At 43.3% G+C, this 18,478-nt stretch overlaps 1 protein-coding gene across 3 annotated transcripts in view; it reads right to left on the bottom strand.

Moving 5' to 3' along the window:
* Positions 1-18,478, bottom strand: part of spock1 (SPARC (osteonectin), cwcv and kazal like domains proteoglycan 1) — a 70,108-nt gene that overhangs the window by 27,660 nt on the left and 23,970 nt on the right. For 2 of the 3 annotated variants that reach the window (XM_037461410.2, XM_062560689.1), the window contains exons 3-4: positions 11,196-11,241; positions 1,297-1,377 (exon numbers count right to left, since the gene is read on the bottom strand). In XM_037461410.2, coding sequence (XP_037317307.2) covers positions 1,297-1,377; positions 11,196-11,241 — 127 coding nt within the window. The remainder of the gene's footprint in view (positions 1-1,296; positions 1,378-11,195; positions 11,242-18,478) is intronic. The other variant, XM_037461412.2, reaches the window with a different exon arrangement.

Below are 18,478 nucleotides of genomic sequence, written 5' to 3'. Positions count from 1 at the left end.
CAACCAGAGGCTCGACAGACATTGCAATAAAACGTTTTCTGATCTAACGTAACTTACGTCGGATTTTCCAAAACCAAAAACCCTCCAAACAGACACGGCTCCTCTCTTGGGCACAAGTTGTGTTTCTGCATCTCTGGTCTCTCGTTGTTCCTCCTGTATCGCTCTTTTCAGTGTTCTCATGTAGCAACAGAGTTACTTCTTGTTGTGAGCTGTACCCAGCATGCAGTTCGGCGGGGTAATTTTTATAAATGTACAATTATTAGTAGGCTTGGGTATCGAGTATCGAGGGCCGATTGGAATCGGGACTAGCTTTGCGATTTACCCTCGGCAAAATGCAACATTTGCGGCAAAATTGTTTCATGCATAAGAGGATGCACGTCAAATATGATTAAGCACCTCCGAGGTCATAGAGTGGAAGTAGGGTTGCCTACTGTCCCGTATTACCCGGGACATCCCGAATTATGGGCAATTGCTCAATGGCCAGAGCGGAGCATGTGAGGTTGTGCAAGCACGGCCGTCGACCGCTAACACCCCCCCTAGCCCTGACCCTGCCTCTTAAAAGAATCGGAATCGAGAATCGCGGTGAACCCTAATTATTAGTGTTACAAATTGTCTATGTGTCACAAGCTGTTGTGTTGTGGTGGTTTTACCCTGTTAAAGAGAGTTTGTTGTGGGTTATTCATTGTTATAAAGTTATAAACCATGACTCAATAGCTATTGAACAAATTAATGTATTGTTGCTGTGTTTTTGAAGAGAGAAATCTTTGCCCGAGTACATCACTTGCTAAATCTCAAATCACAATTTTGTATGTTTCCTGCACGAACATAACAGCATGGTTTCTGTAGCCAAGCTAACCACGCAGCATTCGCTGTGCTCCATCAGACGACAGGCTGCGAGATGGCTTATCTCTCTCTTCCACGCCGTCGCACGCAACCTGTCGCATGGTGCTAAACAGCACTGGATCATATCTGTTGTTTCATGGTACCTGCAGGGCGGAATCGTTTGAACTCAGCGTAAAAGTGATGCTCCGTTCTGCTGTGTGAAACATCAGTGACTGCTTTCCCGTTCTTGTGCGTTGATCAAACTCTCATGATTATTGCACAAAGAGGTCCAGATAAGCGCAGAGATAGCACGACAACACAAAAAATATGCGTCAGAGATGGATTTGAGTATTTTCTGTCAACAACAACACCAGAAGGCCTACAAACGTTTGGCTGGAAGTTGGTCGAAGCAAAATCTCCCACAAAACAACCTCCTTCCTCGCCCTGATGAAAACTGTTTTTTGCCAAACTCACCATCCTGGATTGTCTTCTTGGCTGAGCCGGAGTGAGCTTTAGTTCCCGGGTCTCCATGTCTGCCAGGTTCTGCTTCTCGCTCTGAAGAAAGACAAAAAAAACTCCACTAATGATTAAAATGGTTAATGTGCTTAAAATGATCGTTAAACATTTTGGGAATATTCCTTATTTGTGCTAGAAGATCGGTACCAATACTTTGTAATTGAGCTCACTATGAGCCCAGATTCTCCAACTAAGTTCAGCTCAGCATGAACACTGGAAAGAAGGAGGGGGGGGGGGGGGGTTACATCTCTTTGGTTTAATCCAAAGACGAACAGGCTGTTCAACAATCGATTGAAGTTAAATGGCACAGCTCATTTAATACATCCATCTTAACCTATAAAACTAATCCACCCTCTGTGTCAGACGCACACTTGAGCACAACGTCCTCCGGGCGGTGGCAGAGCAGCTGGAGTGTTGACGTCTGTCCGTAAGCCGAACCATCGTCACCCCGAGATGATTCCCTCCAACACGTCTGTGTCCTGTGTCAATATTTAACAGGCGTAGACAAACTTTGGCTGGCACGCCACCACTGGCACGCAGTAGCTCAACCGATGGCACACTGGCAAAACATGTGAAGGAGTTTTTTTTGGAAATGTTGAGCAGCTCTCATCCACTCGCCAAATTCCCTCTTTCGCAGCCATTGGCAGTTGCGCCGCCTGTTATTTACAGAGGTTTCATTGCCTAATTCATCCACCTGCCCTACTTTGCCTTTTTTTTCTGGAGGGAGGTTGGTATCAGGATCCATGATTTCAACTCAGTTGTTTTCATGATGGCAGCACGCTTATATACCTAATATTCTCAAAATCTAGATAATGGGAGAAGAATGTTGGTATGCAGGTTACCTTTATGGATGGACAAGATTACAGATATGACAGGGATTTCATTTTTGTTGCTATATTTACTGTATGTTTGTGGAGGTGAAAGTTAACTTTTACTGCGCCCTCTATTCATTATTCTTCCACTCCTTTCCCCTGATCCTGTTTGGCAGACCTTTATCCTCCTCATTACCGGATGACTTTCTTATCTGACTTATCCTCTGTGCAGGCAATCTTTCTCAAGTGCTGCCCGGGTACATCTTTGCGTCTACTCCCTCGAGACTCCCCGACGCCACTGTCAACTTCCACAAGCCGGCATTTAGCCCGAGGGCTCCTGCTATGATGCTCAGCTCACACCCCCCGAAGTTTATTCATCCTAATTTGCGATGACCACAAGAGGGTCCGTTATCTACGAGGCACAAAGGGCAAAATGAAAACAGCTACACAAGCGCACACATTGCATTGGATGCATTGTTCCATTGATGCACACTGATTCAGAGCACCGATTCAGAGCTTCATCTAGCATCCGTTTGTTGTTGTTTGTTGTCCATGTCAATCCACTGCTAACAATCCTCCCCGTGGCTCCATGTGCCAGCGTTTATCCTTTATTAGTCCCCGTTTCCCTCGGCACTAGTCTCAGGGCTCTTTCTTCTGTACCAATTCTTCTTTTGCATCCTAAACAGAAATTCTAGGATTGCCCTAATCTGTTCATTAAATTAACAATATCCTCTGTGGGTCTGTGTGGCAGCTTCCGCTGCGTCTCGGCAGGCTGCAGGTATCATTGATTACCATCCGTGTGTGTGACTGGTTAATTTCACGTCGTAGGCCTGAAATCAGTGTAGCGTGTCCGTTTCAGCTGATAGTCACAGTGATGTGCTGAGACTCGACACTACGCATCTTGCTCTGAAAGAACAAGATAAGAGCCGAGCCGAGGGTCGTGGATATTGAGTCCCTTTTTATGATGTGGCCAACAAGCCATTAAAATCAGAGCAGTAAACAATGTTTAAAGAACGCCAGGGGAGCGAGCTGCAAACCCCGAGCACATTAGACTGAAATGAGATATTTGTTCATGCTCCAGCTCCCACAGCATTTAACACTCAGACCTGAAGTGCTTTCTGTTGTTCGTTGCCTCATTCGCCCCTTTTTTATCATCACTTCCTCTCTTTTCCAATTCTTTTAGCTTCTCAAGGCGCAAAGATGGTGACACGTGAGCATGAATTAAGAAGCAGTATTAGGCGATTATAAACGGACCTGTGAGAGGTAGAAGCAGACAGAGAGCATATCTTCACAGACGCCGAGGCTCAGGCAGTTGTGGAAATTGCTGATGAGTATTCAACGACAAACACTCTGCTGGGAAAACACAATGTCACGTCTAATCAGGCTGATTGGCAATTTGGAAGCTCCAGATTCTCAAAGCTTTTGTTTGTAGATGCTACTGCCAAATGGCTTCCGTTTCCTTTGCCAACATGGTTCCCATGGCAACCACTTGTTCGCTACCTAATGTAATTAGGCAAACAGACAACACCTGAACATTGTGAACCTAACTCGCATTGTCTTCTCTCCGTCTTTGTCTGCATTGTGTCTTGGGAGCATTGGTTCCCAGTTGGACTCTTCTGGAGCGGCTGCGATAATGGGGGCAATGCCTTCCATTTGAAATCCTCCCTTTGACTCCCCCATCGCCACACAATGGATTGCAATCACGGCCTCACAAATGTGTTGGATGCCCGTAGACAAAAGCCGAGGATGAAATAGCCAGAATACTGATTCCAACATTGCTGCCAAGGACTCGTTCGCTGTGTCCGTGCTGGGGCTTTGAGGGCAGCTCTGTGATGGTCTCACATGGGACAGAGCAGCAATTAATGCAAATGCGGGAAGCCAGTATTAAATAAAAAAACCCTGCTTTACTCTGGAAGAAGCCTGAGCTCGGCTGAGGACACGTGGCAGTAACATTGTGCAGCATTACGTGTGTTTACAAAGCAGTTGGTTCTAATGGTCTCACAGCTCTGTAAAAGAAGGAAAAAGTGTTTGGCAAAAAGTGTGGCTGCTCAACAGAGGACATCAGCTTGTATTGTAGTAAAGTAAATGTCAGGACATGGCTGACAAGGCCTCCACTCTCACCCCAGACTGCTGTAGTCAATTACAGGTGGGTAGAGAGGGAAGTCTGTGTGTGTGAGTGTGAGATCATTGTGGGTTTGTTACAAACAACAAAGCTCTCATAAACACTCGGTCTGCTTTTACACAATTGCTAAATTCTGGATTTTGCCTCAACAATTAAAAGTCATTTTAGGATCTTCCGTTAGATATCAAAACAGATTCTCCTGAAGTTTTCCACTAGCTATTTTCTGAATATTTGTATTTGGCTGAAAAAATTAAATTAAATAGAGAGCTGTCAACTGAAGTTGTACTTCCTTTATGAGGGATCTTACAAAAACAAGTTAATCTTGAGTTTTACTAAAACATACCAAATGTCAGATAAAGCAAATTCGACTTTCTCAACCTTATGTTGTGTGTTTAACTACTAGTTTAGGTTGGCCAATAAGTCAAAACCATTTGATTTGGTCATTGATTTGAAATAATTCTGATTAGGAGCTGATATAAGGTGTAATGTGTAAGCTCTGGCCAAAAATGGAGGTCCATACAATTACGTCATTGATCTTTATGTTTACTGCAGCGCCAAGCAGGGCCCCTACGGTGCGTAGGTTGATGTTCAAATGGTTTGTTAGGTTACATCTAACCGTGATAGAAAAAAAGACTTGTATTTTCATTTTGTCTTTCTGGTCACAAGTGGCTACTTCGCAGGGAAAGGCAAAATCCATCTTATTGGTCGTGGATCTGCTTTAGGGCTTTGAATAGGTTCACCTCGACCACGAAGCCCTAATCCCATGTGTCTCTTTCAACGGGGCGAGCTGAGCTTGCTGGGACACAGGCCAGTCACAGTGTGACACACACACACACACACACACCTTCTCACAGAGCCATACAGCTGTAAGCACATTGTGCACAGCGGCCTAACGGGTTAGAAATCCATGACTGGCAGGTGATAGGTCAATGAGCTGTCACCATGGAAACAAGTTAATGCGGCCAGGGAATTTCCAGTCTTTCCTCATGCACAATGAAGACAAAAAGGTGTCACATTAATGGGTTGGGTTGGCCACATTTAAGAAACTATTAAAAGTATGCTATTCTTAGTAGATATACAAAACCCTGTGCCGCCAACTCTTTACTAAGGAGAGCAGCAAGCAGCTCTAGCCGAAAAAATCTCTAAATCTATTGGGTCGGCAAAGCTGACAGCGCACAGCCGGTCCTTTCAGGCCCCGCCCCAAAAGCCCCTCATTCATTTCTCCTGCGACAGCCACACATACTGGATTATTTTCTTTTCGTTTTTGTCAGAGCATTTGATCAATGCATTTTTTGTCAGAATGTAAGGAGAATTTCAACAAATATTATGAATATTATTCTAAAATATATTACTTTTCCCGGAAATTCCTGTCAGACGGTAATTAATAAAACTGCGTTTGATTTAAGGACTGTTTTCCTATCCTTTAATGTCAAAATATCAAACCAAAGGAGAGGGAGCACTTATTCCTGAAATTTAAACTAACTACAGTCAAATAAATCTTCACAGTGCTGTGATAACGGAGATATTGATTGTGTAACTTGTATAACTATTAATTGTATAATATAACTAGTCTGTTATTCCATGATCCTGTTTTGAAATTTGATTTAAATATCTTTGAAATGCCAAAATAAAGCCATCGTATTTTCTCAATCCAGGCAAGTAAATAATTTAATGATATATGTAGGAGCCATAAATGTTTTCTTTATATATTTTGCCTTTTATAAATGTTACACTTTGTGGGTTGTTGGTTTGTTTGATTTGATGTTTTGTTTATTGGTTGTTATGGGACATGGGTGTAGCGGTGGGCGTGTGTGGTGCGCAAGGAGATGCCTAATTAAACCCTACCTGACACCCGTGCGGGTTCAGTTTGGCGTGGGGTGAGGATGGGGGAAGGCGATTCTTTGTGTACCGCACTCCGCACTACGCACTCCGCACTACGCACTACGCACTACGCGATCCGCACTTCGCGACACGCACACCTCATGGACCCCGTATAACCCGGTGATCTAACGTGTTGCTCTACCTGGCAATCAGAACGACTATTGGAGTCATGGAAAGCTATGGAGAAAATAAACAGAGAGAACCGGAACAAGTGTGTGGACAGAGGTTATTGGTGCGCGTAAACAAGTTCATCTCCCCCGCCTTAGCCCACTGCGGCTTTCAAACGAGTTGGTCGGTTTGGATCCAGTATAGCCGCAATAATATATTTATTTCTCCCCCTAAAAAACGATCTCATCTGATCTGACCGGTTGGAAACTTGAGTGATGGCAACAGCGGAGCCTGTCTGCGCGGCGACCTTTACCATGAAGTGTGGAGAAGATCCCCACTGAGTCTGTGACGTGGTCAGATTGCACTTTCTGATAGATGACGAGTGTGTAAGTGGAGCTGCATGTTGGTGCGTCTGACAATTTCCTGCAGGCACAAGAAGCAGAAGAAAGAAAAAAGAGCCGATACGGGCCTATAATTACACATGGGGGATGTGATAATTATCACTGAACTTGAGGTTTGAGATTTTAGCCAAATATATTTTAGTACCACTACAACTAATTCTCACAGGCATTTTATTGCATGTGTGTGTACGGTTTATCACTGTGGTATGTTGACTTACAGTCAGCCATTGCTCATCATTATGTAATATCCTTCGGATGAACTCAATACTTTAGAATCAAAAGAAAACCGGCAGGCGTACGATGTGACGCGGAGCTGAGGGAGACGCGGCCTGAAAATATGAAGAACAAAACTGGAGGAGAGAAGTTAAAGAAAGTGAGGATAATGTTTATAGAGCTGTCTAAAGGGAGACAGAGACCTTTGTAACTGCAGAGATCGAGCCACAGTGTTGCACACACTATATTGCCGCATGAATATATTTTGTGGGAACCAGAACTTTGTTTAACATTCTGTCGCTTTAGTCCATTGTCTTCCATAGAAAAACAACAGAAAAGGTTTTCTCATGCTCAACATGTGTCCTCATGCTGCTTCCATCATATGAACAATGGATGCACGGCCGCCATCATTGTCAACAAAACACAATGGATCCACACATGTTGGCGGGGACGTATATATTAGGGCTGGGCGATATAGACCAAAAGTCATATCCCGGTATATTTTTGCTGGATATCGATATACGGTATATATCCCGATATTTTCTCCACATTAAAGGGAAGAAAACCTGAACACAAATGTCAAAGCAAAGTTAAAGCCAAATATGACATGTTATCAGTCGTTTAATTGAAACCAGCTATTTCAGTAAGGAGTTGCAAAATCAAATAAATAAAAATGAATAAATAATAAATTAAATTAAACATTAGCGAGCTGGTCAGCAAGGCTCTGCCTGACTTCAGGATACATTTTTGGAAGTGCTTCTCTTGCAAAGTAGTTGCGACTGGGGAGCTCATATCTCGGGTCAATCGTTTTCAGGAGCATTTTGAATCCGACTTGTTCAACAGTTGCAACAGGGACCATATCTTTAGCAATGTGATAGGACACCGCTTTCGTTATAGTACACCACTTGTCACTTTTCTTTTCATAAGGCACACTGCGGGAAAATGAGGTTTGCAGTGAGCTTTGTTTCGTGGCTGGAGCTTGTTCGGGTTGTTTCTGGCGTGGGGCTTCTGCAGCGCGCAGTTTCACACACTCTTCGTATAGCAGTTTGTGCAGTTGTTTTAGGAGGGGGGGGGGGGCAGCGCAGAATGAGCAGCGCCAGCCTCACTGCTCATTTTAACAGATACGTCACAACTTCACAACAACCGGGAGTTTTTCGCGCGTCATTGACTTAGCAGGCTCATTGGTAATCGGGACTGGAGCTGTCCCGGCCGGGACAAATCAAAGTTGCCGATAATTCGGGATGTCCCGGGTAATACGGGACGGTTCGCAGCCCTACTGTAACCTGTTTATGGCACTCCCTACATATAACGTTGTTTTGTTGCTCATCGGATACTTAAAATCCGAACCATCTCCAAATTACTGAGCCACTGCTTTTTTTAACGAACCAATTCCTCCTCCGCACGCTGCGCAGACGTTGTTGCTTCCTCCATGTTTGTTGAAGTGTGTGTCCCTGCCCCCCCCCCTTTCTGCGCGTGATGCCCCTCCCCCTTCTGCGCGTCAAAGAGGATGGGCGGGGCGCGGGCGAGGAGCCGTGCAGAGCGCTCCGGGTCGGCAGCTTGCTTTCAGAGCGCAAATTGAAATATATCGATGTATGCGAAATTGTCTAATTCCATATCCCATTAAAAAATATATCGATATAGTCGTTTATACCGATATATCGCCCAGCCCTAGTATCCACAATGTACCATTTGAAAGCATTGTAAGACATCGGGATCTGTAGGTGTTTGAAATGCACTTACAGTACCTCCTACATCACACACAGCCTGGTAGCTGACGTAGCAGTGTTGGTGCTTCTTAGCTGTGTGAAGGCAAAAAGGAGCCTTACCATCCCGAGGTAATTATCAAAGCCTGATTACAGAAATTCCATCAGATCAAAACAGCTTGGGTCTCAACAGCAGCTTCTAATATGGAGGATTTCTGTATTAAAATATTGCTTAAAAAGTTGCTCCGCATCGTTAAGTCTGGTGAAAGTCGCAAAAATACAATCCCTTCAAAAGCAAACCAGCTACAATCAAAACTGTTGCCCAATAGAAAGAGGAAAGCACACAGGACTATAAGTAAAGCTAAAAGCATTCTTGACGTGTTGATGTTATCAGTATACTGATGAAGGGGGTAAGTCGTCACACAGCACCACGGAATCTGAAGTTTACTCAACTTCTGTAGGACTACAGTGTTTACCACGACTCACCAGTAAGCCACACAATAACTTTTACCACCAGTGGATCTTATCACATGACGTTCAATTTCCCCAACAAGTAATTTGCAATCTCACCGATTCCATTCATTAGAAGCTGCAGGGGGAAGCATTAATCAGCCAGTGATTCATCAAGGCACTGGATTCTCCCACCTCCACCTCCCTGCTGCTGATTAGCCTCCAAGGGCGACCAGTGACTCATTAGTCAAACCGAGATCAGCTAGTGGTGACTGATGGCGCTTTCATTTACACTGTATTGACCTGTGGCCAGGCTGGTCATTTCAATGCTATGTCAGATTTTGTGATTGTATCTGTTAGCTTTATTTAGGACATGGATTCAGGAAACATACCTCAGTGTGATACCTGCAATACCAGCTGGGGGGGGGGAAACGGAGGCGACAGACACAGGGAATCAGCAAACGTTTCCAGAGCAGAATGATTGATTCCAATCATGTATTTTCTGTCTAATTGTTTTGCTGCCCATTTCTCCCAGGTGTGCTGTTTGTGTGGGATTAAGCGCACTGTGCATAGCAATGTCCGGAGCCCTTGCGGCAGGGGAGCAGTCTCATTGCAGCTAAAGGGGATCAAGGCATAACAAAAAGAAAAGATTGAGAAAGATGTTCCATGCACTCCCATGACGTGTCTAATTGGCACAGAGCTCTGTGGAGAAGTGCACAGATGCCATATTCTGGAGAGGACAAGTCACCTCGCCGTGTCCCGTCAAAGTGTTGCAGTGACTCACACGCAGAGAGCTCACTGTGAGCTGTGGGCAGTGTGAGCGCCTCCACATAGGAGAGAAGCAGTGGACAAAAGGGATTCATGAATACAGATTAATGATAACAGTAGTACAACAGTAAAACAACATGTCTGACATTCTTTACAGGACTTTTTCATGCATGCTATACTGAGGATGCTTTTCAGCCCTCGTTTCCCTCTGGCCACAGTAATAAATAATTCTGCTAGTTCTCTTTAAACTTGACCTTTACTTTGGCGCAGAGTTATTCAGAGTTACAACAATGAATCCCAAGTTGTAACAAATTGGGGTTTTAACCTTCACCACAGAGTATCATGAAACTGGAATCTGAGCTTACGGTTTCAAGCCTGCTTCAACACAGCATGATGTCCATTTGTGTATAATGGTCGGACTAAAATAAAGCCCAAAGCAGGATATGGGTAAGAGATGTCATGGCGTGCAGCGTCATTGTTCAAGCATCTCTACATGTGCCACAACTGGGCTTTGACATAGATAATACCTACAGAGCAGTTGATTTATTCAGTCCCTGGTTGAGAGAAGGAAGTTGTGTTTACTTTGTGTCTCTAGCTCTGACCCTAGAATGAGATGCACCAGGCTCTCCTCATTAGGCCCAGATAGACCTACTCAGCAAGTCTTTCCCTCAAGAGTTACAGTTACTGAGCTCCATGTGCAAAAAGAAACCACACACAGAACAAACTGTGCTAGAAAGATTTAAAGTATATTAAATCAAACCCCACAACTGGCTGTGTGTGTGTGTGTGTGTATGTGTGTGAGAGAGTAAGTGAGTGTGTGTGTGTGAGAGTAAGTGAGTGTTTGGCAATAATTGAGTTTAGTCAAGAGTTACTGGGGGTCTAAGAGCATTACACAGTTGAGTGTGATTGATAAGTGGACTTGGCATTGTTGCTGTGGTAAGTCCATTAGCATTATGTGTAATGTAGCAGCATTTAGTTTCGGAACAATACACACGTACACAAAGACACATATGATACACATCCACACCGCTCTGTTTTCATCTTCAGTTTTATTTGAAGATGTGCTTTTTATCCCCAAAACGAGTGCAAAAGACATGCACAGGATGCCCACACATCACACTGAAGGATGATTCATTATACATTGACATGTTCCTTCAACTGTTATTGCTCTCGTAGTAATTAACAAATGAATATCAAAGGTCCAGGTTTTTTACATTGTTGTACTAAGAGCAATTCATTTGATTTTGTCATTTTGTTGACGACGTTTTGAGTCCATGAAACAAGTAGCTGATCAAGCAGTCAATGCCAACTTCTCACAGTTTGGTCAGAAGTCAAGGCGTTCCTTTAAATATATCACACACACACACACACACACACACACACACACAGCAGGACTCACCTTGGTCCAGAGACTTGGCAGGAGCCCAGCTTTTGAAGTAGTCATCCTGAGTGGAAACACAACACGAGAAACTGGGTTAGCAAAAAAACTACTGTGTGTCAAGAATATCTTTGAATTATTTTGCAGAGAGAGCTCAAATGTTAAACCAAACTACAGAGAAATCCTGTCCTCATTACTCTCTCCTTTTGTTCTTTCACACTTTGACACGCAATGAAGAAGAGGAAGAGGCTCGTTTGGGCGTTTAGAAATAGTACAACAATATTCGGAGGAACCAACAGGAAACGCACTGGGGAGCAAAGCTTGTTACACGCTCTAGTAAAGAAACGCTTTAACTAGGACAAAGACATTTAACAACACCAACTTATTCCAAACTATTTCTCAGAGCAAAAGTCAATTTTGACCTCGCCATTAAAAAGAAAAAGCGGTTGGAGGAAAGGAAGGATTTCGAGGCGGCAGTGTTATATTTTAGCTGATACTCAAAGAGGTGCGGATTATTCTCATTGTTCAGAGTAGTCCCGAATCATTGAGGAAGCCTCTTCAATTGGAAATGTGAAAAGTATAAGTCAGGCTCAGTGTAGAAGAGGTTTGGATTTGTTAAGCTTTGATTTAATAGCTCTATTCTGAATGAAATCCCTTATCTTTTATTGAGAGGAGCAACTCAAATGCTGACATTTAGTGCTAAACGCACATCGGAGTAAGAAAAGATTGGTGAACACTCTCAGAGTCAACGTAGATCTGATGGAGACAAATGCAGAGGTGTGTGTTCAGTGTGCAATGCAGTGGGAGTCCCAAAGCAGGTGTGCATATCTCACTGCAACCCTCAGGTATGTGAGGGAAGGTTGATGTTGATAATCAGCTGATCCGTGGGGTGTAAATGACATCATGGTCCTGACTGAACCTCCACTGTTAGCGCCATTTATATATTTTTCAATACTTCAAATGATTTGATAAAAGGCTTTCTTTGCAACGTGAGCAGTACACACACAAACCCACGCACACACACTCACACACACGCACACACACACACAGCGCTGGTGTCTGCATCTTAAGTAGTGAGGCATATGTGTGTCTGCAGGTGAGAGCTTGTGTCAGTGACGCTATTACAGTGAGCGGGGAGACAAAAACAGGGTTTGAAAGCAGGATCCTTATCTCCTTCATCATTTGATTAGGATTGAGGTGTAAAACACCAAGCAAAGGGAACCGGATTAGAGCCGCTGTTCTGCTTTGCTTTATATCTTCTATATGCTTCAAAGTAAGGAATCCACGTTCAAACTTGTCAGGTCTTATGTGCAAGAATGTGAAAGTATTTAGTTGATGCTCCTAAAAAGATGGTTTAACAAATATTGTTGAATAATTTCTGCATCAGGAAATATTCAACATGTGATGAAGAAGTTCAATAAGATAGAAATCTTCCTATTTAACCGAGGTATAAATCACCTATCTACAGTGCACATGCTCCCTTTTCTCTTCAGATTGTTATCAAACTTTGTTTCAACAGGAAATTGATAACACAAAATCCAATAACATGAGGTAGAAAAAACCAGACCAAACAAAAGAGTTTATATATATATATATATATATATATATATATATATATATAATAAATCTTCGAAGGAAAATTGAGAATATGAATACAGGGTTATATAAAAGTCTAAAACCTACCAAACCTCCACAGCAACATTTGTATATGCTGCTGTAACTATACCACGTTATGGCTGACCAACCACTCGACCTGCCGTGCATTTAAATTAGCAACAGGTCTCCATAAGGGCGAAACCACCACCATGTGGCTGCTGCTCAGCTTCCAAAAACACAACGGATGTACTTACCTCGGCTTCCTTTAAATGATGGAGGCAGAGGAATAGAATGGGGAGAAGAGATACAGAAAGAAAGGTCAGGGATAATGGCAAAGTATGCTTTGTCTATCAGATCTATTACAACCCTGTGTTACTCATGCTGAATACTGAGCCCACTTCCACAGATTCATTTAATAGGAATCTGATTCTGAAGGCGGTAGAATACTAATGGACTCGCACATACATACACACACTGGGGCTCGCAGCCCTATGCGATAGGCCTTATTTGATGTGGCATGTAATTTGAAACACATCGAGGATGAATTGTACAGCCTCAGAGATGAGGCACGCCATCAAGAGAGAGGGGAAGAAGAAAGAGGGGCGAGACGGGGGGATGTGCGTGGGGATTTAGGGCCTTTTTATTTTGCTAAAATGTTGTGGAGAGGAGACTTATAAGATTTTGAATGGAGGCATTATGTATCCGTATTATGTATTATGTATCTGATGCATAGGAAGTGAAGGGCATAAAGGGTCAAGGTTGTTCTATGTGGTGCCCTTACGAATACACAACGACCACTTTGGAAATGGACACACACACACACACACACACACACACAAGGGAATCTCGCTTTCCGTACGGAATCAAAAGTGAACATGTATGATATCTGTATGAAGTTGTAACAGAGACAAGAGACCAGACAGAGGAGATTAATGAAGAAAACAATAGCTGGAGAGTTATAACTATGTACATTTCCTTACTAGTTTACTATCATCTTCACTTAAAGAATAGTCCTTTAATGAATGAGATAGTTACTTCACATAGATACATATGGCAGCATTTACATTTAATAATAGCAATAAAAATAATCAAAGTAAAATAGGTACAAATGGCAACTTCTGTGCCCTACTTAAATGATCTAGTGCACAGTCTAAAGAGCGTGTTGGAAATACATGTATCCTACTCTATTTTTGTAAGTTAAACAACAAATAATCTGGGTGCAGTGTGGTGAAAGGGGGAAAATGGTGGTTTTTAGTGTCTTTATTATTATTATTCACAGGTGTGTTTTGGGGCCTAGAAACGACTGTGGCACTTAGCTGCGGTATCCAGGTAACGCTATACAAGTTAGAACAAAAATGACTGGATATCAATCCTGCACTGATATTAAGAAAGCCAGATAATGTAAGACTTGTGAAGGAGATTAATAACAAGATTAATTTACATGTTTTTCAGCTGCCATTAATATACAATCTGCTACTGTATTTTATATCTTAAACAGCATTACAACCTTTATTCAATTTTTAGCTTTTGTATTGTCTAAATTGTTTTTCTAAATCTTTGTCTTCTGCCTCTTGTTATGATCATTTTTATGGGTTTATGTGAAGCACTTTGGATTGCCTTGTTGGAGTGTGCTATACAAATAAACCTTCCTTGCCTTTAATCTTTCATTATTTGCACAGCAGCAGAAATGAACTTGGTCAAAAGTGCGTCGTTAAAGCTGGCCGCGCTTGTCATTCTGCCTCCCAGGTCACCGGCAGGTTGGTTCATTTGTTTTTCCTCTCCAGTTAAAAGTGATGGGCCTGAGATCTCATGTGATAGCAAATCCCAGAGGAAGTCCTTGAGAGTAGAGAGGGAAAAGACTGGGAATGGCATCAGCACGATTAGCTTCCCTCAGCAGAAGTACTCTCGTGTGTGTGAGACTGTGTTCATTCTGCACAAAAACTAATACCTGCTTTAAAATGAGCATGAAGCCGTGCCTGTGGGGTTGACTGAAGATGTCATAATTGGGATCAGAATGCAAATCTGGCCTCTCGGTGGAAACTAAACAGCCTTAAAAATTAACTGCATACTTAATGCATGTTATTCATGGGCCTCATCCTTCTTATAGCCAAGCTCTGGTCTGGGATCTGATAAGCACCACAAGAAGCTGATACATGAACTTTGTGAGCAGATGATACAACGATGCATCAGATTACTTTCTTTATAGGTAACTACAGAAGTGAGAAATGCTGAGTGGGTTCAGTGGAGGCAGTTTTGTTTCAACAACAATACTGAGGTGGGAAAACTCACAAGCAGATGGAAGAAATAACGCTTCTGATGAACTTGTTCTCACTAGAAACATTGTAACTGTGCAAAGTCGGCCAATCGGGTCCCGTTCATAGCGCTAATCGGCACACTTGATCACAACCTTAATTACTTGACCTAACCAAACAAAACTACCTCAGAATGAAGACGCTCCTTTGTAACAAAGAACATGTCTATACAAGCAGTAGAGAAGAGATGTTTGATGATCCTCCTGAACCCTTAAGCTAGTATTATTGTCTTATAAATAAAACACCTTTTATTGGTGCTATTCATGCTGTTCAGGAATAAAAGGGGGTGCAAACTGTACCTCTATAAGTGTCATTTCAACAAAGCATTGGATGACTTTCATAGACGCTTCCAGGACCTCAAAAGACTTCCGGAGTAGACGCCATGAGGACAAAGGCTCAGGAGAAGATGTACTTCCCGTGTCAGCTCAGGAAGCTCAGCTTGACTGAGCAGCTGCTGATCCAGGTCTACACTGCAATTATCCAGTCTGTCCTCTGCACATCCATCACCGTGTCGATTGGGTCAACCCGCCAAACAGGAAGCAAAAGACTACAGAGGACAGTCGGGGCTGCTGCAGCGTGTGCATGCACTTAGAGGCCGACGGGTAGCGCAGCCAGAGAGGAAGAAGAGAGGAGGGTTTGCTTTCCTCCAGCGCAGCTCCTCCTGACTACAGCCTCCACATGGACACAAACAGGCAAGAAACACGGAATCTAACGTGTGGTGTTGAGAACATGGTGCACACGCACACGCACACACACCAGAGATGGGGACTCGAGTTTGAGACTCGGACTCGAGTGCGACTTGACTTGACTTGAGACTCGTCCTCGAAAGACTTCAGACTCGACTCGGACTCGAGCTTTGGGACTTGTGAGCATCTCTGACGCACACACACGCACACACACACGCACACACACACCACTGCAGGTGTGTTTGAGTTCAGAACTATGCTGTCTCTCTCTCTCCTCCCCCCCACATACACACAGAATTAAGCTTGATCCAAAATGTCTCATTACAACAATGGATTCCTTCCAGGCTGTATTTTTACGTAACAATCTTGCTAACCAATGACAACATTTGTATTCACAGCCAACCCGGCTTCTCTAAACTGAGACAAACGACTTATTTTATTTCTGCTTACTTCGCCCCTCGGCTTTCTATTTTTATAGCCTCCCTCATTCATCAACTCTCTTCTCCTTTACTGCTCGTTTTTCCCACTGCTGCAAACATCCCTCAACGGATGCACAGTCTGAACAATGTGCCACAAAAGCCTCAGACGGAAACGCCGCCTCCTTTTCGCTGTCCTCTCTCCTCACGTTAATGAGGGAGAGAAAAAATCACGAAGCAGCTTGTTATTCAGAATATCTTGGTATCGTACTTTCCTTTTTCCTTTTTTATTCTAATACCCTCTCCGAACTGTCTTTCCTCCCATTTTTTCTTATTTCCTCTCAGTATCAGGATATTGAACATGAAATCAAACAAGGAGATAGTTAGTTTAACACAAGAAGTGTAGTGAGTAGAGCACAAGGAGGAAGAAATATGGTTTGAAGAAGTGAGAGACAAGGGAAGAAACTGAAAATGGAGATTTTGGAAACAGCAATATTTGCACATTCCCCGGTGACAGAGGAGAACGTTTTAAGCAGAAAAGGTAAGAAACAGATATTGAGCACAAATGGAAGAAAGAATATGTGTCGACGCAGAGCAGCTGCAGATGAATGACACTGTGGATTCAGTTATGGGATGCTGAGGATTCCACTTCTATTCCAACCCGAATGTCTTGTGCTGCTTGAAATGATGCAAGGAATCGAATGAATGGGGAGAATCTCCACGAGCCAAGAAAGGCCCTCTTAATGTCAAAAAGGAGTATTGAAAGCTAACTCCTATATATAGTGTCGCACGTGTTCATACACGTGAGGAGACCTTCTTCCCCCCCAAACAGCTGGATACTCGATGCATGAAGTGACTGGAAATGTTGATTGTTGTGTTTTGCAAAGCAGTTACCTTTTTCAGGCTGCAAATAATTTCGTCATTGATTTTTCTGTGACCCTTTAAAATTGCATTTTGTTGTCATTAACAGTTATATAACACATAAGAAGGACACAAGAAGCATGCTCTCACGTTTCAGAGGGTGCAGAAACTGAAAGCAGCAAATAAACAAACTTGAACAATAATCAAACACTATAGTTAAAGGGTTAAGTTACTAAATGGATGAACAGAGTGAGTAAATAAGTGATAAAGACATGCGAGTCAAACAGAATGAAACAGGAGAATGAGTCTGTAACATGATTCAGAGTTCTTCTCCTCATACTCTGTCTCATGATTGTAGTTCCCAGGTGACCATCTGGCTGTCAGATCAGCGCTTCTAAACCTTCCAGAAGATGGCAGGCGCGTCGAGGTCCACCTATATTTAGCTCCGGGGGGAGACCGAGGCTGCTGGACACCGTGTGAGAAATAATAGATACCGGAGCACATCCTTAGCGTGATGCGGCTATACGGGTCTGCTGCCTGCAGCCCTCGGGCCGTGTGATTTGTTGAGGAAACTCAAGAGCTGAAGAGTGGTTCCTGGTCTCTTTTCATCTGGTTGAGGACAACGTCTGGCCGACTAGTGGTCCGTGAATGCGGCTCCTTCGTCTGTGAGGCGAGCTCCACCGGTGTCTGCGCGGCGATGGAATGACTCTGCTGGCTGCTAACAGCCTGGGCTCTTTTTCCTGTGGCGGCTGCGCCTCAGTGACCTTTCCTCGGTGTGGAAAAACAAAAGCGGCTCGGAGAAAATACTCATGCGGCTTGCTCTGAGACATTTCTGGTTCCCTTCCTCACCGCCTCTCCTCGCGGCGCTGAGCAGGATGTGAATCATTACAACGAACGCTGCAACCAAAATGTGCCTCTGATGTTTGCCGCCCGTGTTGTCGACACTACAATACAACAATACAACAATGCAACGGCAAATATTCTCTGTGAAAGCAAAATAAGATGGAGGCAATGTAGGCATCTCTTTTCTTTTTCTGTTTTCTAAATGGTAGCTGGATCTTCAATTTGTTGCATTAAATGGAAGCTAGGCAGATAAAAAAAAATACATTAAGTGTAATTGAATCCATATATTTGCATTGATGAGCTCAGAGACGGGTCCAGAATGGAGATGAATGAAAACACAGATGACCAAGGAAGAAAAAAAATCAGGGCAAAGGATGCAAAACAGACTTAATATATTCATATGGCAACTGTGATTTTCTATGCAAGAGACTTAGCACCCTTAACAGATCCATTGAGTCTCACTGTGGAATTGTATAAAAAGTGAATTATGCAAAAACAGTACGAAAGGCACCACGACAGAGCGGCTTACAGCTGGCTTCTTGTTCTAGTTGTTCACACACACACATTCACACGTACGCACACACACACAA

The sequence above is a fragment of the Pungitius pungitius genome, chromosome 2, assembly GCF_949316345.1.
Source record: "Pungitius pungitius chromosome 2, fPunPun2.1, whole genome shotgun sequence".
Lineage (NCBI taxonomy): Eukaryota > Metazoa > Chordata > Actinopteri > Perciformes > Gasterosteidae > Pungitius > Pungitius pungitius.
This window is presented reverse-complemented; position numbering and strand designations above follow the sequence as displayed.